Source organism: Harpia harpyja, chromosome 6, assembly GCF_026419915.1.
Source record: "Harpia harpyja isolate bHarHar1 chromosome 6, bHarHar1 primary haplotype, whole genome shotgun sequence".
Lineage (NCBI taxonomy): Eukaryota > Metazoa > Chordata > Aves > Accipitriformes > Accipitridae > Harpia > Harpia harpyja.
Window position 1 is genome coordinate 45,592,908 of NC_068945.1, and position 25,625 is coordinate 45,618,532.

Genomic DNA, 25,625 nt, shown 5'->3' on the forward strand with positions numbered 1-25,625 from the left:
AGATTTACCTCATAAATGTATTCGAGACTAATTAGGAGTAATTGTAACAGAAATGATAAAGAACACTGATATATTCCACCCATATTTCTTACAACTTTACTGTTCTTATGATAGGATAAGAAAATGCTTTGAACAAAACTTCAGATGTTAAAAACACAAATCAAGCATGTCTGCTGCCAAACAGAACAAGCTATATATATGTTAGAGGACATCACAAACCCTAAACTACCACCAGTGCAAAAAAAAATCCTCACAGGAATTAACTCAAGTGACATTTCATAAAATATCTATTTAATTTCATGCATCTTCATAAGAGTATAAACATAGACACTATTTTATCTATAAAGATCAATATTTATAACTAGTCAGAAAAACAAGAAAGAGCAGTAGAAGTGAAGATATTTCTCCTAACTGCATGGTTACCTGTAGCGAAATTGTCTTACTATCTATCAAAGTAGCACAAGTTTCATTTAAAATAGAAGGAGACTTAGCTTTTAAAAATCACTTAGGCAGCTATGCATAGTTTATCTCTGACCCAAATTTAGATTTAAGAAACTGTGAATTAGGCAGAAGAAAAAAGATGACATGACTGAAGCCCACCTCTTGTTCTGGTAATTCATCTTTCCAAAGCTTTGTGGTCTAGTGATTAGGCATTTATTTTAATTTAGTAGATAATCTATACTTCTTCTGAATGCAGTATATATAGAGAAAAGTTTACCTTACCAACTCCAGAGTACCTTTCCTTTTTTTTCCCCACAGCCAATGTCTTACCATTGATAAACCAACCTGTTAAGGTATTCCTCCCTACCTAGTGGCTTTGAGAAAACTCAGAGAACTCTGACGTAGCCTAAATACATAAATTTTTAGGCTGCTGTAGTGAGGCCATATGACTAAATGATCAGAAAAGGATTCCAAACTATCTGATGTTATGTAAAGTTTGCAAAATTCAAACAAACTCAACAGTTTCCTCCATCTGACTTTCCTTACACTTCCCAGTCTTGACATTCACAAACTGAAAAATAAGCCTTCTACCAAAGGACAGTGAGAACCTCGCTCTTTGAAGCAGCAGCTGAAGTCAGTGCTCTGCTACCCTTTTTTCAGCTGGAACAAAAAGTGCAATAGCAACAAACAGAAAGCTAGATGGTGCTAATATACTGACTTGATGGTTACAACTAGATGTGCTGTGCACAAGCTTGGAAAGACAAATCAAATATTATAAAGAGATACAGAAGAGTTTATGTATGTAGATGAAGAAATGCTCTAGTTAGATAACTATCTACTTAACATTTGGTTCAGGCAATTACGTTGTGTTGGTAAGAAATGAAAAAGAGCATCAGGACTCTCTCAGATAGCCCCTTCCCTTTAGTAAGAGAAAAAAGTTACTGTCTTCACTAATGAGAAAAGTATTTTCAGTAACTGCTGAAAATTAATGTAGGAAGTTATTGTTTTTCTCTCATGGAAAATACCACTAATTGAAGAAGTCTATGCTACATATTACCATATCATAACAAGTATTAGTAAGGATTTTCAAAGATTTTGGATACATACAGGTTTCTAACACTTTTCTTCACTTTGAAGCAGCTGTATACCCACTAATTCTAAGAGAAACTAAACTTGATATTTTAGCTTAGCCAAAATTTTGTTTCTATATAATCTTTTTAGTGCTGGTAGAACAAATGATTTAGAATTATTCTAACATATCTATGTGTTTTGGCTCAGAGAAAGGTCTGAAACCAGTTTCAAATTCACTATGTGCAATACAAAGGCCTATCTGTGACAGGGAGCACGCAGCGCTTGCTAAGAGAAGTGTGATTGTATTCCTGACATCTTACTTTATCTGTAATTTCAATGTGGTGACCTTGCACATTTCTCTGAAATAAAAATAATGGGAGCAGATCTCATCTTCAGATCAGCCTTCAGATTACACATCTTAAAGTTACAAAGCTAATTCTGTTTTTCCTCCTGCCCTTCTTTGCTAGGTGACCATGGACAAGCAGCACATAAGAGCTGGCACCATCATTGTTCTGGCTAACTTCAGTGTCCCCGTGGCTCTTCTTATGAGCTCTGACTTATGAGCTCACTAGTAGCTATGACGATGGTTTATCCAGGTGACAGTCACACACTACAGCCCTACTCACTGAGAAGCCAGCAGACCCCAGTGCTATCTTCAGCTTAGTCACTGAATTGCCTGTGACTTTGGGTGATCTCTGTTCATTCCTGTGCTTCATCTCACTCATCTATAAAACAGAGAAAATTATACTTGCCTTCCTCTCCAAAGAACTCTTTTATCAATAGGTGACAAGTATCGCAAAAATAAGAGGGGAAAATTACTTATCCTCTAATTCTGCACGTTGGAAGACTGCTAACCAGCGCATTCGGCTCACAGACTTCCTTTAGCTCTATAACTACAGCAGCAGGAGGAGAAATGTGATACTTCAGTCACATACAGGAACCAGTAGCTGTATTTATTGTTTATAAATGCTCTTCTAAGAACATTTCAGTCAATTCCAAGTGCACAAGAGAAAAAACTTTAAAAGGTTAGCAAATTCACGGTGACCTTTATATTCTGAAAATACAACCATAAAATAGTAGTAATAATACAAAAGAAGTTGTGAGTGAAAAATGATTTCACACAGATTCCTTACAATTTTGGAGAGTCCAAGTTCGAAAAAGTCATGAAAATAATTGCTTTACAGATGAGAGACAGGAAGAAAATCTGGGCATGTACATACTCAAGCGCTGGTAGAACGTATATTCCAAACACAAAAGTTTAACAAATTAAAGGTATAACATTTCTATAAGCAGCATGTCATAGCAGAAAGCAAAACAGAACTTGTAAGAATGAATTTGGCCTTTCAAATCTTGGAAAAAGTTCTGGACAAGAGCTATGCTGAAATGTTTTACTTCGGAAGTCAAACCCAAATAATACTGCTTTGTAATACTGTCCTGTTCAGGCTGTTCAATTTGCAAATATTTCATTTTACATTATTATTTATTTTCCTCTTTTCAGTATGACCATTAAGCACTACTAATCCTTTTGAAGCAAGCTATTTGAAAAAATCTCAGTATTCCTTTTTTATTTCTAGATTGGAAGCAATAGAATACCCTTTAGTAACCACTAGGCTATGCTAACATACAACTTAACTGAGACAAAATCTACTTTTAAAAATAATGCATGCTTTAAATGCATGTGGATAGGCAAAGGCACATTAAAAAACCCCCCACACATTACAAAAGGTATTTACAGTAACCCACATATCTTGAGTGGATTAACCTGTCCTGCTTGGGTTTTCAACCCTAATTTAATTATGAGTTAAGGAGAGCCAAGTGAGCCTTTCTGAAGTAAACAGTACCTCCCTAACGCTGCTATTCTGACTCAACAGAAATAAACAGGCTTTTAGCATTTTCTATAGAAATTTTTTAGGTCAAATTTTGCTTATTTCCTCTGATGATTTGTTTTAGATTCAAGATTGCAACAGAATAGAAATATTAAAACCCCTCCTGTTGTATGGATGTTGGCTTTACTACCTTAATAAAGAAGATTAAAAAAATATCTTGCACGTGCTCTGCATTTTAGACAAGGAAAAGGTTACCACATTCTATGAGAAGATAACAAGTACATTACAAATTATGAGAAAGGAATCTGAAGTATAATGAATTGCTGATAATCAGAACTGTTCTACAAATCCCCATTAATGAGTGACATTTACCTTGTCATTACTCAGAATTTCTAGCTGTGCATGCTTCCCCTTGTAATCTACTGACAGGCTTCAAACAGAAAAGGATGGTTATACATCCTTTGGGTTGTTTCGTACTTCAAGAGCCTTTCATGCAAGAACAAAAAAAAAATTATCTAATAAATAATAGGATTATGTTTACTGTAAGACATATATGAGTATTCCTTATTTTTTAAGCATGTAACAGAATGCATAGAAAAAAATCACAGAGTGTTTCTTTGATCAAGTGTTTTTTTAAAAACCGCATTAGTGGAGTAACACTAGATTAGCTGTATGGATGTGTCAACATAAACACTAGTGTAGAAGTAATGTGGTTAGCAAAGCTACCTCTTTTTCAGAGAGGTACAAATGAACTGATACTATGAAATTGAGATTCATAGTAGCGTTGAGTCATAAGGTTTTTTATTTCTTGCTCTTAGGAAGGTTACAATTTATAATGAAAAAAATCCCAAGTTTATAATTTTATTTGAAATATAATTATTTGTCATGGCTGTGGAAACCCAAAGAGGGAACATGATCTGAAGGTGCTGCAGTCCAGAATACTACTTGTGAATTAAAATCTCAGTTTCAGTACAAGACAGTGTAATTTGTAAAACTGAATATTCTTGAGACATAAATGCAAGATAGGTTTTCAAGTCTTTCAGCATGTCCCCTGTGTCAGTAAGCAAAGTCAGTCTTAAATAGAAGAAACTTTTCTGAAGGAGTAAAACTGTAAAGCCACAATTAGCTTGGGCCTGTAGGTTTTGCTGACCCAGCAGAAACTGAAATATTTGAGTGTAACTCCCGTATCTGAAAAAACCGGTCTCTTATTACATTATCTTTTTAAATCATAATAGAGCATTAATCTAACAAAACCCCTCTTTCTGCAATTGGCTGTGGGGTAAAATTTTAATTCAACTTTGAATAAATTTTGAGATTCTCAGCTGAAAGGCATTATCTAGTGCCAACAGATTGCCTTTTTCTCCTATGAGACAAATAATGTGTGAGGTGCATGAGGTGTTTCTGAAAAATAAACTGAAGAATTAGAACTTAACTGAGATAATCACACTAACTACGTTAGAAGTCTGCTATTAAGGTTGTAAAATACAACTTGCTAACATGATGAAATTCCAGCAGCAAGGATGATCACATTCTTTCATCCTTTTATTCCCCACTCTTTTGTGTACTCTATGACACTGTGCTTAAATATCTGACCACAAACTAAAAAACCAAAACCAAACAAAAAACCCCAAACAAAACAAAACTAAAATAAAATAAACAAAAACTTCCCAGCCCCTTTCACTATTCAGGATAGCAGCAGCTGCCTTCCAGCTCTTCAACACTTTATTTTCTCCTATGGCCTGTTTCATTGCATGTTACGCAAACACTGCTTGACAGACAGAATTGAGTTATTTGCTTTTCTACCTCAGGCAGGTTCACCAGTGAGCTGCAGAGCCTGGCACCGCAATAACACTGCCTGGCAGAGCATAAGCCTTTGGCCGTGTGTTAGAGAATTGACCATGCCCCACTTCCCCCAGCTCGTGAGGTGTGCAGGAACCTTTTCTACCAGTTGCTTCCCAAGATTTACCTTCAAATGTCTGTGACACTGGGAGGTGGTATTATTCCCACTTCATAACAGGAGAACTGAAGTACTAAAAATGTTAGGCTTCAGATATTAAGATGAATATCTAATTTTTAGGATATTTGAACTCTAACAGTACAATGTATATTTGCAGCCCCATTTCCACAGATTTCAGCCAGTAGCTGTGAGTGTTGGGCACCTCCATGAAATCAGATTCCAATTTATCAAACTGGGCTCAGGAAACGAATAACATATGACCAGTTACTATAGGTGGAAATGTTTCAGTCTCTTACAGGCAGGTCGTTCTCTGTAGCACACATGGGGATAAAAGCCAGTTCTTCCAGGCATCCCTCAACTACCTTAACCGCAAAAAATTCCTTTGCCTTCCTGTAATACTGTCCATAATCCACTGTGTGTTTCCAGCCTCTTCACAAACGAGGATTTCTCTGATAACAGAGTATCAGTTCGGAACCAGAACAGCTTTAATCTGTGTGTTGAAGCAGGTGGGAATCCCTCTTGAAAAAAATAGCAAATGACCACTTAATACTTATACTCACCGAGAAAGTCAAGAGAAGGCTGCAGAGAGTGCCTGAATGATGGCTTTTCATAACATTAATGGTTCCTGACTGTACATATTACAATTATTCCAGGAGGTGTTTTTTTCCCTCCAAAAAACCACCTTCCTCCTTCCTCTCACTGCAACTCCAGTGCCATCATACAGTATTTCATCAACCTTTTCAACGGTTATTGGAGGAATTATTAACCTTTTATTTCATTTCACATATGTTTATGGTGGAAGAGTCCATACAGGCCTCCCTCGGTGCCCTAGCTTTTCTAGACAAATGTATAGGTAATAATCATTATAGCTAATGGCTATAAAGAAAGGGAAACGATGACTGACCTTGAGCATTTTTGGTGGGCAGAACAACATTTGCCTGGAGAATAGTAACAGCAGTGACCCTGAAGTAAAATGAAGAAGTAAACAAGTGTTCCAGGAGATTAGGATTCAAAATCAATGTGAGGAAGTAACCAGCAGCAGCAGATAAAAGGGATAATGATAATTATGGAATTAAATTATTGAAAGTAATATTTGACTGGGCAATCCATTTAATGCTCAGACAAGAAGACTAGTGACATAAACCAGTATGGAAAAGAAAACTGGGGGGTTAGGAAGACCCTCTGAAGACCCCAGAAGAACAGCTAGCTCCCAGCCAAGAAAGCCTCTGGGGAAACCCAGGAGTATGATGGGAGGAAGCACTGGAGCCTTGTCCTTGTTGCTGGACCCAGGTCAAAGTAAGTTGCATGTTATACCCTTATTGGGGTTGCAGACAGCATGACCCCAACATTAGCAGTGACTTGATCAAAAATGGGGACTTCTCCCAGTCAACTGTTGGGGTAGGTGCATAGGAGCACAACATCCCTGACGTAGCTGTAGCGTGGAGTATGCAACCGAACCAGGCCACATGCAAATTAGACATCATCCTGTCCCCATGGCTGCCTTTTGACAAAACACTGAAGAACGCAGGCAGCACCATGCCACCCCTGCAGCATTCACTACTTCAACTGGCTGAATACCTTTCAGCAGCAGGAGACTGAAACCATGCTAGTGGACTGAAGCTAGACAAGGATGTGCCACAATTACCAAATGATTTCAGAGGTGTTTGGTGAGCACAAATGAATGGGGCAGGGGGTGGGGACTGACAGGAGAGCATCATACTTTAGTACAGACAAGCACTTTTCTCTCCTCCCTAGGTCCTCTCCACTCCAACTTACTCATGTCAGCCTGGTCTTCCTGCTCTCTCCTACCACGTTATCCCATTTGTCTTATTCATGTATTTGCAGCCCTACTTCTAAGTTTTCTCATCTCAGTCCCAGTCTCCAAGCACAGTAGCTCCAGTTCTTCCATTAGCTCCACGACTGGTTTCCCTCTCTTGCCTTGCAGCTCCTGGTCACCAGCCACAGGTCTCCAGGCAGCAAGTCTCATTGTTACAGTCCTGATCATTTGTGTCTAAGTTTCCCCAAACCAAAATGAGGGCTGAGGTTGATAGCTGGGAGATTTCAGGCCAACCAATTACAGGTTTGCCAAAACTTAAGTAAGGTTTGTTTGGTTTCTTTTTTTAAAGTATTGAATATAGGAATTTTTGGCAATTGCTGTCTATATACAACGAGCAGAATATTAACAGGAGGAGATTAAAAAGAAATCTAAACAGTATGGCCACTAGATTAATTCTATATTTACATGTTGAATAGCCCTCTTTTTTTGAAATGTACTTCTACTTACTTCAGAAGAAGTTAAAAGGATGGAAAAGAGCCCTGGTAATTGCTTTATAACTACAGATACAGCTTTGCTTACTGTTGGCAACACTACCTGTTTTTGCAGTTGGGATGAGGAATAGCAATGGCAGTTGGCTAGGCGAGCCGTCTTCATGAATAATCTATTCCAAATAGTTTCAGTGTTAGACAGAAAAAACATCCTTAAACTGGTATTCGTACATAAATTCCTTTCAAGAGAAATACCGTACCGCGGACAGAGAAACAAAAAGGGTAGACTATGTTGCAAGTACCATCACATTCAGGTATATAAATAATCCTGTTTTAACGGAAAAATATGTTTCTCCTAAATACCAACTTTCTTCCCCCCAAAGTGCTATAAATTGTAACATTCAAACCCAGTTTCTAAATGACACTGTAGTCTTAGTTCTGCATTTCAGAGTTAGCTCATCATCTGTCTTTACACATCACTGAACATCTGAAATGAATGTTATTCCTGACTAATCAAAACTTCATGCACCAAATGAGGATATAACACAATGCCATACTATAGGAACTGTTGTACACATTATATAATGTTTTACAAACTTTATGTTTTTAGCTACATATGTTTAAACACAGGCACAATGGGACAAAATAATAAATACAAACATCCAGAAAATGGACACTTACCCACAGTGCTTCATGTGAGGTGGTTTATCCATTCTCACTGCCAGTTTAATTTTCAAGTCACTGTCCTGGCTGTTTTTGGGGACTATCATTTTATGCAGATCAGGTGACTTTGGGCTATTGGATGTTGGATACAACACTACCTGCAAGTCATAAAATAAAAACTTTAGTGAGTTGATACAAAAATATCTTCTAGTCTTTAATGGAAACTTCTAAGTGATTAAGATTCTTGTTGCATCTCCTCCAATCTGAAAGATGACTAAAAAAGCTTTCATAAATCTAATAAACTAGTTGGCTCCATCTTATTGTAATAGACAAATTTCCAAAATGAACTCATTAATTTTCTTACAAATAGGACTTCCATATTAAGAGTTAAATAAAATTTCCTCCTCCATTAGTTCATTCTGAATTAACAGTTTTAAACAAAAAGGAAAAGTTGACACTTGCAAATAGTCATGTACAATTAAACAAGAACCTAAACTTTTACATTACTCAGTGCTCTGCTGGAAACATCCTATTGAAATAATTTGCTGTAGCATTATGCAACAGATCGCCCCTCCAGCACTGATATTGCTTGAGTGAAGAAAACCAAAATATGCTCTTTCTTACCAACTCAATTTTTTTGACCATTAGCATTTATAAAAGCCAATTATAGTAAAAATTGCAGAAACTGGAGATTAATTCCAAAGCATCTTTGCTGCAAATAGAGTATAATAAATGTAAGATACTACGTCCCGTTCACATGTGATATGACACAAACCTTTTGTTTAATCTACAGTGGTAGACATATAAAAAAATAAAAAATACACTGAATATTTGATTTTTAAAACATTTATATAAGTTTCTTGATAGTTTTACTAGCTAACCATTAATTTTAGATTAAAACTAGTCAGAAGCTGTTAAATATTTATTTATTTAGCATCCAGAAAGTTTATCCACTTATAGTCAGTACAATTAAATATGACTACTTCATAAAATCCTTACCCGCAGTCACACATTTAGCAGTTAAATGCTGCTGAAACATAACTTCCTTTCATTCTTATTATAAGCACTACTTTTGAATCCGTTTAGACTCTAAAATATTCTGAACAGGCTATTTGGGAGACTTTCATAACATTCAGTGAGTTCAAATTACCACTATTACGAAGCAGCATTTCGAAAGTAACAACATTCTAAAAAGCAGCGTTCTTCACATCTTTTATTTCTTGAAAACTAAAATTAATCATAACATTAACCATCAAGTTAATTTCTTATACATAGTCCTTGTGCCTTGTGTTACATATTTAAAACACAATGTATTCTCCTCTATGTTATTAGGAAAGTTAAATTACGGATTTGAGTAAGAATCTCCAAGCAAGCATAAATCTAACAGATAGTACTAAGCCAAAAATATTACAATAGTGTCATTCAGATCTAATAATCTGAAAGATGACGTAAACTGAAGACCATCAGCTTCTCATCTCAGTATTTGCAGAAACATGTTCCTGCATCCTGTTAATATCAGGAGCTCTCGCGAAGCAGAGGAATATGATGCATCACCCCTAATCAAGTGTGCAACCTTTATAACACCAGTGGCAGAAATAACCTGTCAGAACTATTGAGTATGCTCAGTACCTTTCAAAGAGATAGGAAAAGAAAAAGTATATTCTCATTTTAAAAAATCAGGAGGCTGCTTTTTTTTCTTTTTTTTTGCAAATGCATAGCAAACACTATGTATAACAGAGCTTATTCCTTCTTTCCCAAGAAACAAGCTGATTTTCATTTTGAGTAAAAGCCATCCCTTAAAGAAAATTTAAAACCATTACGAGTATGGCAACCTTTGAGTTCTGAAGCATCAAACAGAAAATGATTTTTAGTTTATCTTTTTAAATGCAAGATCATATAAACAGAATTATTACTCATTCCTTGCATTTAATGACTTGGCATTCACATCGGACTGTAGGTGATGTTACGAATTCCTTTTCTACAGGCTGCAGCAGTTCCTGTTGTCCTGTAACAGCTTATTACAGCTCATGCATCTCAAGTGACATCCTTCTCCCGTCAACTTTCTGAGTTTTTAGAATAGGCAGACAAGTGTTAATTAATTCATAACTTCAGGACTGACAATTCCTTTTCTGAATTTTTAAAGTAGTATTTTGGAGCTTTGTTTTCAAACCTCTCACCATGAATAAGTATCTGGCAGAATGCTTAAGTATGCACTGTGTTGTGTTTGTATTACACTTTGGCATGCCTTCCAGTTTTAAACAATGAGAGCTAAAAGAACTTTGTCATCAAACTTTTTATCATTACACACAAACACACGTATACACACACACACACAAACATTTGACAGGCATTAATTATCTTCACAATAACCTTCATACTAATATTCTCCTTAAGGGCAATGTCCTTAACCATTGTGCACCATATCATCAGGTGGCAAAAATGTAAGCTCACATGAAATCACTGAGACCAAAACACTGGGCAAATGTTCCTTGATATAAAAAGTAAAAAGTTGCTGAAATTTGTATTAAAAACATTCTCTCCACTACGGCACACTGAAATGTAATGTCATTGCTGTTGTCCATGGAGAAACTTTCTTGGCTATTGTGTCTCAGATTTCCTTTCAGCACTGCTTAAAGGATTTTAATCTTCTAGTTGTTGTTCTATAATCTACTTGACAAAATAAAATGGTATCAACTCATGTGTCTTCCGTGGGGGATATAAAACTCGCCTACAGGATACTCTTTCACTGTGCCTAAAACTTCTGAAAGTTTCATAAAATTCCTACTACATCATACATTTCTGAATTAATTTTTTTAAATTTTATTTTAATTTCTCTTATTTTATTGTTCTTATACCTGTGAATATCACCATAGTAGATTATTCAGCAGCAGCACAGAGAACTATGAGTTGTTAGTCTAGGACTGTGTTTACAATAAGTAAACTAACAGGTAATCTGCATTAAAAAGTATAATGAACTATTAATGACCAGAACACTACACACCAAACACAGCTGCTGTGCATTGCATTGCTTCAGCTGATATAAGGCAAATTAATAGTATCAGAGCAGTGTGGGTTGAGGCAATTCAGTGAATTCAATCATCTCATGATCATTAAAAATACTCCACCATGTGGTCCAATTATATCTAGTATTACATTTCCTCAGACCACACTGTAACTGAAAAAGTGGCAAGTTCGCTTCATGCCTCTCCTTACGTGGATGTAAAATAAACACAGAAATCTTAAATATTATAGAGCAGCACATTTCTGGATTTGTGCAAGGTGATGTTCTCAAAACACTGTTTCTTAATTGTGAATGACTGAAAATGTTTCTCTCCTGGGCTTAAAATATGACAGGTTGAAAGATATGAAGCTAATATCATTCAATGACTTAATTAACCATCATTTATTGTGATTCAGTTGTGTATTTAAGTCCTCAGCTGGATCACGATAGAAGAAGTTATTTGAAGTACACCTGAACCAAACAGTCAATCCAGCCAAGCAACTATTAACTCTCCTCTATCTTTGGCACATTGATCATACCACCTTCTTTTAAAGGTATGAAAGAAAAGTTCAGTTGTCCAACAGACTCTGAAAGCCTGAACAAACCAAACTTGTGACTATCTTGCCTTCTCAGAGCAGATAACCAAGCAGAAAGTTCAGAGTCAAAAGTGCTATGCAGAAATACCTCCTATCGGTATTCCCATGTTTAGATAAAGCTCTCAAGCTAATCATCCCTGGCCGCAGTTGTCCTGTTGTCAAAAGAAAATGCAGCCTTCAAAAGGGACCAATGAAGCTAAGAGGCAAGCAGACTGGCAAACCATAAACACACTTGAGAAAAATCAAGAGTCAAGATAATGTCTACTTTTCTTTCCATCCCACACCTGTGGCTGAGTTCACTTTCAGCCAACTCAGGTCCTCGCATCCCAGCTGCTCCCCCTCCCCTACTTCCACCCAAAACCGTGATGTTCAAGAGTTGAACCCAAGCGCTGGAGTTACCCACTCTTTTGACCGAAGTATTTGAAAATGAGGTTTTTACAAGTTGGGGTGGTCTAATACACACTTTGAGATCTCAGACCTTGGACCCCAGACCTTGGTAATCATGGTAATTCTGAGCAGACTATAGAATCATAGAATCATTTCGGTTGGAAAAGACCTTCAAGATCATCAAGTCCAACCATTAACCATGCCCCCTAAACCATGCCCTGGAGTACCCTGTCCACTCGCTTTTTTAATACCTCCAGGGATGGTGAATCAACCACTTCCCTGGGCAGCCCATTCCAATGTTTGACAACCCTCTCAGTAAAAAAATTTTTCCTAATATCTAACCTAAATCTCCCTTGCCTCAACTTGAGGCCATTTCCTCTTGTCCTATCTCCAGCCACCTGACAGAAGAGACCAACACCCACCTCACTACAACCCCCTTTCAGGTAGTTGTAGAGAGCGATAAGGTCTCCCCTCAGCCTCCTCTTTTCTAGACTGAACAACCCCAGATCCCTCAGCCGCTCCTCGTAAGACTTGTGCTCAAGGCCCCTCACCAACTTGGTTGCCCTTCTCTGCACACGCTCCAGCAGCTCAATGTCTTTCCTGTAGTGAGGGGCCCAAAACTGAACACAGTACTCGCGGTGCAGCCTCACCAGTGCCAAGTACAGGGGAACAACCACCTCCCTGCTCCTGCTGGCCACACTATTGCTGATACAGGCTAGGATGCGATTGGCCTTCTTGGCCACCTGGGCACACTGCTGGCTCATATTCAGCAGGCTGTCAACCAGCACCCCCAGGTCCTTTTCTGCGGGGCAGCTTTCCAGCCACTCTTCCCCAAGCCTGTAGCACTGCATGAGGTTGCTGTGACCGAAGTGCAGGACCTGGCACTTGGCCTTGTTGAACTTCATACGATTGGCCTCAGCCCATCGATCCAGCCTGTCCAGATCTCTCTGTAGAGCCTCCCTACCCTCAAGCAGGTCGACCCTGCCTCCCAACTTGGTGTCATCTGCAAACTTGCTGAGGATGCACTCAATCCCCTCATCCAAATCATCAATAAAGATATTAAACAGAACAGGGCCCAACACCGAGCCCTGGGGAACACCACTTGTGACCCGCCACCAACTGGATTTCACCCCATTCACCACAACCCTCTGGGCTCGGCCATCCAGCCAGTTTTTCACCCAGTGAATAGTGCACTTATCCAGGCCACAAGACGCCAGCTTCTCAAGGAGTATGCCATGAGAGACAGTGTCAAAGGCCTTGCTGAAGTCAAGGAAAATAACATCGACAGCCTTTCCCTCATCCACTAGGCGGGTCACCTGGTCATAGAAGGAGATCAGGTTGGTCAAGCAGGACCTGCCTTTTGTAAACCCATGCTGACTGGGCCTGATCCCCCTCTTATCCTGGAGCTGCCATGTGAGTGCTATGCTGAGTTTTGGCTCACCATCATAAGCAAAAAAGATAAAAGTGAAGATGATCTGCAGCAGCTCCTTAGTGCCCTGGCTGAGAGGCAGATGACAACAGAAGCAAATCAAGAAAATCCTTATCATGCCTTCAGTACAGCTCACACTACACAACGTTAAAGAAAATAGAGATGCAGCCTGTTACCAGTCTGTTCTTCATAACACAGCCTGTGCCATCTTCAAAAAGCAGACCAAACCCTCAAACTGTCCCCACCCTGGTGTCCCCATCCTGCCTTGCTCCTTGCCACCCCAGGGAGCCTCTGCTGCTTCTGGCACCCAGCTTCCTGTCCTTTCTTCAAACTGCACGGTCCCCAACAGGAAAGCCCGAAGATTTTATGAGACAAAAGAAGTTCCCATGCCTGAAGAGCTCTTCCAGAGCACAAATGGTGCTACAGATGATTGCTTTTTGCTGTTGACAAAACCCACACTTTCTATTTATCTTTTTCCATACCTAGGATGAAAAATTTTGGCCTCAACACTTAAGGTCTGGCTAAGTTACAAGCAATTGAGAACTGAATCTTACATCACATGGCCTTAATCATGAGCAGCATTGCGAGTTCTGCTCAGAATAAACAATACTTGTGTTCATGCAGAAACCCCGTGATGAACTGGAGAAACCAAGTTCTCTAATTGTTGTGCTCTACCAGAGACACTTCTAACTCAACTTGTGATTATTTAAAACTATGAAAACCAGCAAGTGCCTGACACATAAGATCATACGTTCCCTCAACTGCATCTGTTGAAGCTTTCATCACACAACAGGACTAATTCATTCTATGGAAGGCTTTTTCTTTCAGGTTTCAAAACGTAGTGATTTGAAAAGATGCCAGTGCAAGCAGAGAGGACAAATTTTATGTTATGAAATAAGCACCCATTATTATTTGGCACATGCAAATTTATGCTGCTGGGCATTGTCTGAGCAAAGATCACAGGAAAATTTCCTGGTTAAATACACTCTGTTTTACTGATTTGAAAATAGCATTATAGACCAAAAATTATTGAAGCTGGTTTGGGATAGGAAATAGATGACTAGTAACAGTGTAGAGACCCTTTAATGTTATGTTGTTTGTGTAACTGTGGCCCTGACCTTACTTAGGGGACACTTACCCATTTTTGATAGAAATGTCTACTGACTCCTCTCCAGTCACCTTCTCCCCTAACTTGAAAGTTTGAAGCTGTTCTGAGTTATGTCAGCCTGTTGCCCAAAGACAGGTCAATGTCAGAAAGCCAGAAGCTGCTGTCAGTGTGACAAGAAGTGAAGTTCCCTTGAACACCCCAGCAGCAGCCTGCCAAGCACAGAACCACACTCATGTCCTCTGAGCATTAAGTCATGATGCACTGCTGCCAGGAGGATGAAGCACAAGAAGCTCAAGGGTAGGGACAAGGTTGGAGGTAGAAGTGTGAAAAGGAGATAGCTCTCTTGAAAGTAACTCCCTTGGAGAAGCTGTCACCTAGGGAACCGCTAAAGAAAGGGTTAATAAGAGCTTGATCACCAAAGGAGCTTATGAGTATTTTACACAAGCTCCATCATCTCACCTATTGAGTGATCTCTTGCTTTTCAGCTATGATTGTATTACAGCTGAAACACTGAGACAAGGCTTTGGATAACAGGTGGTTAAAAAGAAACAAAAATCAAACAGAAAAACTGAACAGGCACATGGTGAAAGGGCTGTCTAAAATACTGTTGGTGACAAAGGACTGGGAAGACTTTGCAATTTATGCAATCAATAGACCTCTGCTGATGCTGCCAGCAGAACACTTACGTTAATGGATCTTAGCAATTGATAAAAGTTGTCTTTAAGTCCTTCCAAACAGCCTGTCCCCTAAATCTAAGAGAGAGCATGCCTGAACAAAAAATATCTCAAGAATTTCTGACGAGAAGCATTCTCAGAGAAGCTACTAAGAAAGACCCTGTTAGTGCGGAAACAGTAACACTCAGCCAGACATAGCACGGTGCTGACAGGCAGACTGCTCAGGGAGCAAGAGAAAAAGGGGGAGTGGAAGCAACCTCTTATCATTTTCCAAACTTAAAAAGAAGACAGAAAAAGTCAGACCTGCGAAACCTCAGTCATTTCAAATCATGATGGAGAAACACATTCCCCAGGGTGGCAGGCTTTAAATTAATATATTCACAGCACAAAATTTTCTCTGCTCAGTGGCCCTTTGAACACAGTACAGAAGATAACCAACATGCCCCGTGCAGTCAGCATTCAGAAACTAGGCAATCATGCCAGTATGGGTACCTAGCCAGTAGAGCTACTTTATAATGTCTTTAAATTACACCCAGAGTCACAGCACCAATAAAAAAACCCGTAACTGCACAGCTAATTATTTCTGGCTGCAGCTGACTGAGACAAGCAGGTTGTGAGACAATAGTTCCCTTTTGATTGAATAGTCAGAGTGGCAAGGCTGAAATATTCTTATATTCAAAAAGTATCAGCAATCAAACACCACCTGCTGTTCTCACATTGTATTCACATGTGTGCTAAGCAAGCACAATGGCTGTCACTTTGAATTACTAGGTTTGAACATCTTCATACACAAAGTACTGAAAAAGGAAAAGTGGTGTCAGATTCCTGAGTTTCAGAAATCATCAGGCTGATTTTTCAGAAGTATTTACTCCAAACTCTGAAGGCTTCTTCATGCTTCCTCAGTTGTTGCATGTACAAATGCAAACATCAATTCTGCCTTCTGTATGCACATACAAAAATTATTGAAGTGGCCAGATCAGTGTCAGTCACATAAAAATTGTGCCACACATTTCAAAGATAATTGAATAAAGTAAGTTCTTAACATTTCCTCATTAGAAGAAACTTAGCTTCAAAGATGCAGCCTGCTTCACTTTCTAGAAGTTAAATTCCGTGGCTCACTGTATATGGAGGTCCACATAACCACAGACACAGAAGCTCAGGTTCTGCATAACCCAAATCCAAATAACATCCCTTCCCTTCAAGCGCAGCACACGTCTCCATTTTTTCTTTCAGTAGAAAAACTGAGTTGGTCCAACTGTCATCCAGTTTGTGTAGAACAGAAAAAAAAGGTTAAGATTTAATTTTTGTTTGAAAACACTCAAAGTGGTCAGCAGGGAGCCCAAAGACTATCCCCCAGCATGCAAAATCTTCTCTCAGCATTCACAACTGGATTTATTTTGGCTTTTTTAGAAGAAGAGAGCAATGTCAGACAAGCGACATAGTAAATACTACTTCCTGTCAGTTAAGCATATCTTAAATGCCTTGAAGGGAGAAGATGTTAAGTACAGACAACAACCCTTCTGTCACTTGGTGCTCACCTGGTGACTTCTGCAGCAGAGGCTGAGCAGCCCCCAGACTCTGCTTCCCAACAGGGAGTATATAAAGCTGTAAGTATGGTCTACCCTCTCTACTGAAAGCACGAGCCCGCATCCCTTCTGCTCTGCCATGAACTAGTTACTTCTGGAATCAGCAGTGTCTTCTCCTGAAACTGAGAAGCTGTAGTGCTGTCGTACTGAGATCAGGGCCTACATCTTAAGTCCATAAGTGTGACAGACTGCCACGCATTGATGGGGTCAATGGAAAAGCCTTCTCCTCTGCAGCTCTGGGGAAACCTTTGCTGGCTCCACGTTTCACACCTTAGATCTGTTTTCATAAAAAGCTGATCCCTTGGTGGCAGAAGAAACCCTTTGGTATGTGATGGAAGTTCAAAATTCAAATCATGTAGCTTGATGCTGCCTTCTAATTATAGATTAAACAGAACAAAACCTTCACAATAGCCACAGGGTATGGGAAATGCAAACTTCAATAATGTAGAAAAGTGGTATCAGGTCAAGACAAATGCTTTGAAGAAAGTACTTGATAGATGAGAATTAATCTCCACAGCAAGCCTACCTCAGAAGGGGCAGGTTTGAGTTGAATTTTTAAGTACAGAAAAAATACCAGTAGAAGTATTTTCAGGCCTTTTTAGAGCATAATAAACCTAGCTGAATCAGCTGCTCTCCTGCAAGTCACTGCAGCGTACTTGACCAGGCATAAAGTTGCCAAACTTTATTAGAATTAAACTTATCCAGTGGGATCCTGCATCTTTTCAAAGGCTACCTGAATTTCAATCTCTCAAACCTGAAAATGAAGACATTGGCAACAAAACAAGCCTTTGAAAGCTAAAATGTATACCATGAGCATACACAGTGCCTTAAAATTATTTTGTAAATATTCTGTCAAATATTCTCCCAATCTCCCCTGAAGCTTGCAACCACCACTCTCAAATACTCTGGTTAAACCAGAGAGGTAAGTTGGCAGATTCCCCCTTCTCCCGAGTTAAGCATTTACCACCAGCAGCTGGAAGGTGTCTGTCAGCAACCCTGCGCATTGCCAGACCTGGGGGGCACAGCACAGACCAGATGCCCAAACAGGCTGATGCACAACCAACATGCCCTTTTTCATGTTCTTTTCCACTGCTAAGGACCATGCGCTGTACATAAGGTCACTGTGGGAGATTTATCTTTTACTGACTTAGCTTTTACAGAAGGTATTTTTTGGGCAAGGAGGGGAGCTGGACATTTTTGGTAAATCAGGAATGGATTATAAAATGTAAAATCAGTACCCAAGCATCTCTCAGGTACTTCTGTTTGCTGTGACCAACCTCAGCACAAGCTTTAACACAAGGAGAAAAAAGGTGATGGCCTTTGTCCTTTGTGACAAGGCAGGGGGAAAACCAGCAAAAAGCCATGATTTTAATAGCCTAATTCTGGTACAGACTGCCAAACCTCAGAGCATCTGATAAGAGCACGCAGACTCTCTGCTGAAAAACAACAGGAGAACAAGAATCAGCAACAGAAACAGAAGATTGCTCTTTCCTCTCTCACCTTTTATATATATTGCTTTGTCTCTGGTAAAGCTGGGTCAAACTCCATCCAACAACAGGCCAGTGAGCTCAGCCCTAGCCCCTCTCAACTACCTATTTTTATTTCCTCTCTCTCCTCTCACCACTCCCAACCAAGAAAGGGAAGTTATTACCTTCTTTAAACTGGTTTGGCCAGCTGACAAATACAGATGTGTCAGAAGGCAGGCAGGAGTGGGAAGGGAGGGAAGGCAGGGAAAAAACACAAAACAAACCATGTGGGGCCACAGGATACAGTTAAGGCAAAAGCTATATTCAGTATTTTACATTTGAAATGTTTCCATTCTTTAAAATAATTTAAAAATCTTTTTAACCTTCTGTCCTAGAAGCTCAGACAAGCTGCAGCACCAGAAAGCAGACCAAGCTTATACCTGAACTTTGGCTAGTTAAGGTTCCAGAGCAAGAGGATCCTGTTAACACTTGTAATTCTTAGCCTCTTTATTCTGTTACGTGTTTCTTTTCTTCTCTGACTCCTTGGTAATGACTATGCTGGCTACAGTTCACAGTAGCCAGTGTAGTCACTGTCCCTTCTCCACTGTCTTGCACCTTTGCATTGACTTCCCTTTTGCTTCTTTGAAAGGACTGAGCAAGCAGGGACAGAGAAGAAATTTCTCTGTGTTTAATAGCACTATGCAGTTCCTCTAAGTCCACCCTTTCAGTCTCTCTTTTTGTTGTTTTCAATCCAGATATTGCTGACTCTGGCCTGCTCAGCTGCACCCCTGTGGCTCCTCTGTATCTGCCACGACAGCTGCCTGGCTCCCACCAGTGTGTTACCCCTACTGGAAACCTTCCCCACGCAGCTCCCACCTTCACCTCAGCCATCCTTGACCAAGTCACCTTGGAGGCCTCCTAGAAGGATGTGAGAGGACACAAGAAGTAGTAATACTGGGGATACAGTTGGGACCTTAACAAGTGACCCAATGTGTGGGAGAATCTGTCTGTGCAGCCGCCTGCACTTGGAGGACGTAAAGTGGGGAAGAGCCCTGCTCTTATCAACAAGCTGTCCTTGCTTGAATGAGAAACAGCCATGACTCTGAATGCAGAACTGAGCATTAAAAGGTGAGCTCTCCTCCACGCGGTACATGTCAGAGGGGAGAATTTCAACAGGAGATGGGGGATGGGAGGGCAAGATTTGCAGACCCTCTCTGCCTCATTCACACTACCCTCCTCTTTCTATGATACACTGCACTCTCTAGCCCTGATTTTGGCCTCAGAAGGATAAATGATCCTATCAAGATAGGGAAAATGTGAAAAGGGAAGGGAAGCTCATATTGAGAACTCTTATTTTAGTCTGACATATCTCCATCACTCCTCCCCCCCCCTGCCTTCTACCACTTAAGTGCTTCCTTCCCTTTCCCTAATCATTTGCTATGTTTATTACACACCAAGTCTTCTCTCTCTCCTCTTCACTCCTAATTTGAATAGCTACAAGCATTGGTAGGTCACCTAAGAATTAAAAAAAGTTTTAAACACGACAAAGAGAACCCTCATGGATCCCTGATGGAAGTTTCTGCAAGGTAATCCAAGTGAACAGATCATGTTTTGAACACTGGGAAAAGTCACCCTTAAAAGAAAAGCATGGTTTGGTACAGGTGCAGCGGAGCAGGTGCTGTACTGAATACCTTATACCATTTTATGGCATGCTTTATCAATATTCACATTTCTATGCATCATTTCTCACACACTTCTTGTTTCTACACATAATACTCACTCTTCCCAGTTCTTTATCTTCAAGTGCCAGCACCCCGGTGCTTTCTGTAAAGAGTTTTACTTTGACAACAGGCCGAGGGTGCGTAGTGGTGAAATCCCCTTGAGTTCCCCATCTGCAATAAATAAAAGAACAGAATTTAACTGGGGCAGAGGACAGGCCTGAGAGTGATAGGACTGTAATATTTTGTACAAAGTATTTATTAATACACTCCTAGAATGTAATTTCCAGACTTTTGGGGGGGAGAGGGCAGAGGAGAGATGGGAGGTACATTTTTAAACATCTGAGACTAAATATCTACATGGGAAAAGTGGCTTTTATCTGTGGTAAGACAAATCAGGGTTTTTCTGTATGATTTTTGTCATTAAAAATCAATCATAAATTTGTTAATGGCAAAACCCAAAGAACTGCAATTATATCCTCGTAGGGCAAAACAGAACCAAGCAAGAAAGCAAATAAAAAGATTTTTTTTTTCTATTAAATGTATTATGTTCACTATCTTGTGCATACTAGTCAAATTAATTCAGCAAAGAAATTTGTCTCAATTCTAAAAAAAAAAAATTATATATTTAACTTTAGGTGACCAAACTATGCAGAAAGTAAAGAGACTTCACCAGAGAAAACCTTATGTTTTATGAGATGTTACAACTTAGTGTAAGCATGCAGGAAAAAAGTAAACACAAATGTAAAAAATGGAAAAAAAATGTTATTTATCAGAGTGACTATAGCTCTGCAAGATAATTACCACCACAAGGCTTCATGCTTTCAGAGAAGCTAAATTAGGCAGCCAAACTTCAGTTGTTAATCTTTTATCTCAGTTAAGACACTTGGTTTGTCAGCCTTTCCGCCCCCGCCCCGTGTGCCAGTGGTAAAAAAAAAAAAAAAAAAAAAAAAAAAAAAAGGAGTTACATGAATTAGATTGCAACTTCCTCCATCAAGCTATTCCATTTTCCTAAACAACTGCATGGTACTCGTTGCATTGACAATACTGATTCTGATTACGCTACTAGGCACAAACAAAACACAAGAAGTAAGTGCAGCTCCAGTTTCTCTTCATTTTTTCCACTGCTTGAGATACTATGATTAGCAGAAACTAAAGAAATAAAGAAAACAGGTGACCTTAAGAGTATGCTCTATAAAAGGATGTGTGACAAGCTAAAATCTTAAGAGGGCCTCATTTACAAAAAGCCTATTTTCATTTTATGTTCAAGAATAATTTACATGGACTCTCCATTGTTGGAAAATGAACATACATTAGTAATCCTCCAGCAAAGGGATCTAATAGGTAAAAGAAAATCCTTCAGCTAACATTAAGTTACAGACTTCAAGACAAAGTCTAGAAAGTAATATGCAACCAAGACCAAAAAGTTTTAAGACAGCAGTGGTTCTGTATAAACCAGTCCTACAGGTGGCTGAACACATGCCAGACTACAAAAGTGAGGTTCACTGAAAATTAGCCACATTACATTCTGTCTTCTTTGCTTTGTCTGGATTAGATAGATGCTGTTTCCCTCTGTCTGTGGTGGACATAGCCTTAGCCTCAGCGAAAGTGGTAATCGAAACAGGGACTCTGACAAGAAATTACTTTCCTGAGAGGGAGAAAACCTGTTTTTGTGAGCTGATGACAGATGCTGCAGTTGCAGGGCAAGACAATGCCTAGCACTGCTGCTCTTCCCAGTGGCGGTCCCAGGGGTAGGCTTTGTCACAATACAGAAATGAGATTTCCAAGGCAAAAGCATCTTCATAAAAGATGAGATAGTTGTATCCTCAGTCTCCCCCACTAGATCCCACTATTCAGGAACAATGCTGCCTTGCAATCGCAAACACAACCTACGCACTTTGTCAGCTGCACTCTCTCTCGGGCACCAGGATATATTTGTTCCTGAGCTTCCAGAAACCTTGAACTGTGCGTGCCGCAATGGGTAGGACCACACAAATGATCAAGAGAAACTCCTATTAAAATAACAAAACAAAACAAAAGCCTCTCTACAAAGATCTAGTGCCAGCATTAACTCACAAACAGAAGAAAAGAAATCAGAAGTCACACTGGCTAAAGGGAAGAGAAGAGACCCAGCCTGTCCAACAAAGAGAACGTCACCAGTGGTGGCTCAGCTTCTGCAAGCTGAGCAGCAGGTGCATGCTACAGCGTGTGCTGGGGTCTGGCACCCCAGCATCTGGTTCCAGGACCTCCCCAGAAAGCGATGCAGCTGTCGCTGGAGACACATACCCAGGCTCCATTTCTGTAGGACACAGCAAGAAGGGACGGGGCACACACGAGCCTTGCCGAGGGAGCCTGGCAGAATTTGCTGCTTCTCTAATTTAGATGCATGAAAGACTGATGCGGATGGGACTAACAAGGGGTCATCCACCTGTTGTTGGCACTCATGTAGTACTAGAAATCATCTTTAACATCAGATCTGATCACCAGCCTTGACTGACATCTTTCTCCCACCCCTTGCTCCATCTGCAGCAGTAAGTGAAAATCCTGGGCTGAAAAGCAATGGTCTGAATCAATTCCTAAAGCTTAATGCTCATGGTGGAAACATTCTACGTGTTGATCTTCGCGCTCCTGGCTGATCGGGACTTCAGTTAACTCTCATAGCCTCTTAAGACCATGTCTTTGGAGTGAATTATCTGGTAGAACAGATGGTCACAGACTTTACTGTCTAGACTTCAACATCATTCCTCATGAAAGAGCACGTGAGGAATCACGTTCTGTTAGAAAAGGCAAATCCAAGATTGTATTCTTTAGCATTATGCTTACTTGCAGGCATCTGATATTCCTCTCAGCTGACAATATCACAGCAAACTACACGAGGCTCATCGCTCATCTTCGTTTTCATTCATTGTTGACTACTGGAACACAAGTCCTGTTTCTTTGGAGGTCTGTGTTGTTGCAGAGGTATTGCTTCATACCATTGGAAATCAGAAGTTGGGAGAAAGCAGCCAAAATAGCAGCAGTATCACATTCATTTTAGTTTGCTTCTTCCAAGAATGAACATGGGTATGAGACCCAATAATCCAGACAGAAATTGAGTTTATCTATATGCCGTACATTTAAAAGCACATTATTATGTTATTATGCATGCTATTAATGCATCAGGCATTAACTGAAGCAGAAGACAGAAATTACAGAGTAACCAAAATGTGTAATATTCTACTCCCAGCTGTAGGCTAACCCATTTGAACGTTGCTGCTAATAACAATTTGCAATTTGCATTTTTCTGTTTTGTCAGTACAAAATGAAGTGTAGTAATAAGAATGGCTTTGCTGTCTGTATTTTGCACTATCAGCACCCACTAATAAACTTTCGTCATCTTAAAAATAAAATTCTGAGCTGTAAAGATTGTGTCATGAATATAAGAAGATACCAGGCGCTCAACATTTATTAAGGGTGATCAAAACCAAGGGATAGACTGAGTAAAGCATGCAGGTGTACACAAGCTAGTCTATTTTGAAATACACTTTACTGTTCTGAAATCAAATTATATTTGTGCTCAAGATCTGACAGCTGTCAACTTTTTTTTTTCCTGGCTATTTCTTTCATGACACCTGATCAGACTCCATTCAACAAATTAATTATTTGTTTATTCTTCCTGTTCATGAATAATACTTCATTTTAACCAAATTCCATTGAAACTGGTATCATTGCAGCTTCTATATTTGAGAGGATAAAAAAAGATATCAAATTTTCAGTGTACAGATCATCTTAAAATTACTTATAATGTAATCACAAACAGTAACTTTGGAGAAGCTACTGTTCCATCATCATCTGTGACTAAGAACTCTGCAAGTCAATTGCAACAATCCTATATATATCATGCCAAGATCATAAATCTAGCCTTCCTAGCCAATAAACATGAATTTACTGAATCAGTTGTTATTTCCACTGTAAAATTGTCAACTTTCTCCATGCTTTTGGCTTTTATTCTGTAACTATATGTCTGTTCAAGGACCTGTTAAGTTTAACGGTGAAAAATAGGTTAGGAGGATACCTAGTAATTCATGGAATCAATACACAAACAGTAATTATGATGATGCAAATCTTGATCACTACTACTGTAATTTCTTATTTCAATTTATAGATTTTATGTGCTAATATAATTATATGCACTTGGTTTCTCAAAAATTTAACATTTTTCTTCCAAAACACATTTGTCTTCTGTCAAATGCATTTATTAATACCTATTGAAATGCTAGTATTTCCTGTTCTCACATCTGCTTAATCTCATTGGAGTAGCTGTAGTGGAATGTTTCCTTTAATTCAAAAGCTAAGCTGCTAAGTATAGGTCAAATTTGTATTTTTCTTTTGAGGTTGGGGTTGCACCTTGACATTTTCCTGGAGAAAATACAGCAGTCTCAGAAATGTCTTTCTGATCCACAGATTAAAAGCCAACCACCATACAAAGGATTGTTCCTATTATTCGTAAGACTGAATAACTTTTTAGTTGTTTAATTGAACAACTTTTTGACTGTTTTAAATAACAACTAACAATGTGGCCTCCAGAATTTGAGCACTGAATTAAAAAAAAAGTTACTTTTCCTTATATTTTAACTTTCAACAGCAATAACAGTGAAATATTTTCTGCAAGAAAATAAATCCTACAGCTGAATTTTACTTTTCATACAGGGGAGCAGGTGAACCTATTGGTTTTCTGTGAAAACAGAAGGAAATTGTATGCGCCATTTTGATATCATTTGAGTCAAAGTATGTTACAGATAATTTATTTCCAGCTTGCTCTGCTATGGAGATACTGAACTGTGGAAGGAAGAGAGAAGGAAGGACAGGCAAATTAATTCACCTAATCTCTGAAATTGCGATTTACAAAAAGTGTATCTTTAACAATTCTTAACGTAATAGAAAAATTTAATGCTTTATATTTGTAATAGTGTATGTTTAACTACCAAACGTATATAAGCAATGTAAACAGCAAATCAGCCACTTCCACACATTTGGAGGAGCCGTTGATTTATGAATATCTGTCCAATGATTTTTGCTAATGTGAAGAATTTTGGTGCTTAATGTGTCTAGATGGGAAGTGCAAAATTTTTGTCAAAACAAGTGTGGATCTCGTGTAGTATTCATATTAAATTAAAAAAATCCCATTATTGTCTAGGTTCTTTTTAAAAATTGTGCTAGAAATTAGTCAAAAGTAACAATAATTTCAGTGCTAAATGCTGCAGTGTTGCTCACTGCACTGCCAGCTGCAGCCTGTGTAGCATACTTGAGACCTCTAAAAACACCAACTTCAAGTCTAAAAAAAAAAACCAACCCCCCCCCTCCAAACAATCCTGCCTCTTCAGGCTCTCATTTTGCCACGTTATTTTCCTTTGTATACATAATTTTTCTACTTTCACCTACTCATTCTCTTTACTAT

General features: G+C 39.1%; 2 protein-coding genes across 10 annotated transcripts in view; both read right to left on the reverse strand.

The window, feature by feature from the left end:
- The window catches only part of AASS (aminoadipate-semialdehyde synthase), a 512,915-nt gene that overhangs the window by 217,912 nt on the left and 269,378 nt on the right, over nucleotides 1-25,625 (reverse strand). The window contains exon 1 of one of the 2 annotated variants that reach the window (XM_052790490.1): nucleotides 12,630-12,651. The exons of the other annotated variant lie outside the window; for it this stretch is intronic. The gene's annotated coding sequence lies outside the window, so the exon portion shown is untranslated. Of the gene's footprint in view, nucleotides 1-12,629; nucleotides 12,652-25,625 lie in introns of those variants that run through there. 2 annotated transcript variants of the gene reach the window in all.
- CADPS2 (calcium dependent secretion activator 2) overlaps nucleotides 1-25,625 on the reverse strand; it is a 333,579-nt gene that overhangs the window by 142,328 nt on the left and 165,626 nt on the right. For all 8 annotated transcript variants that reach the window (XM_052790487.1, XM_052790486.1, XM_052790483.1 and 5 more), the window contains exons 7-8: nucleotides 20,251-20,362; nucleotides 8,242-8,381 (exon numbers count right to left, since the gene is read on the reverse strand). In XM_052790487.1, coding sequence (XP_052646447.1) covers nucleotides 8,242-8,381; nucleotides 20,251-20,362 — 252 coding nt within the window. The remainder of the gene's footprint in view (nucleotides 1-8,241; nucleotides 8,382-20,250; nucleotides 20,363-25,625) is intronic.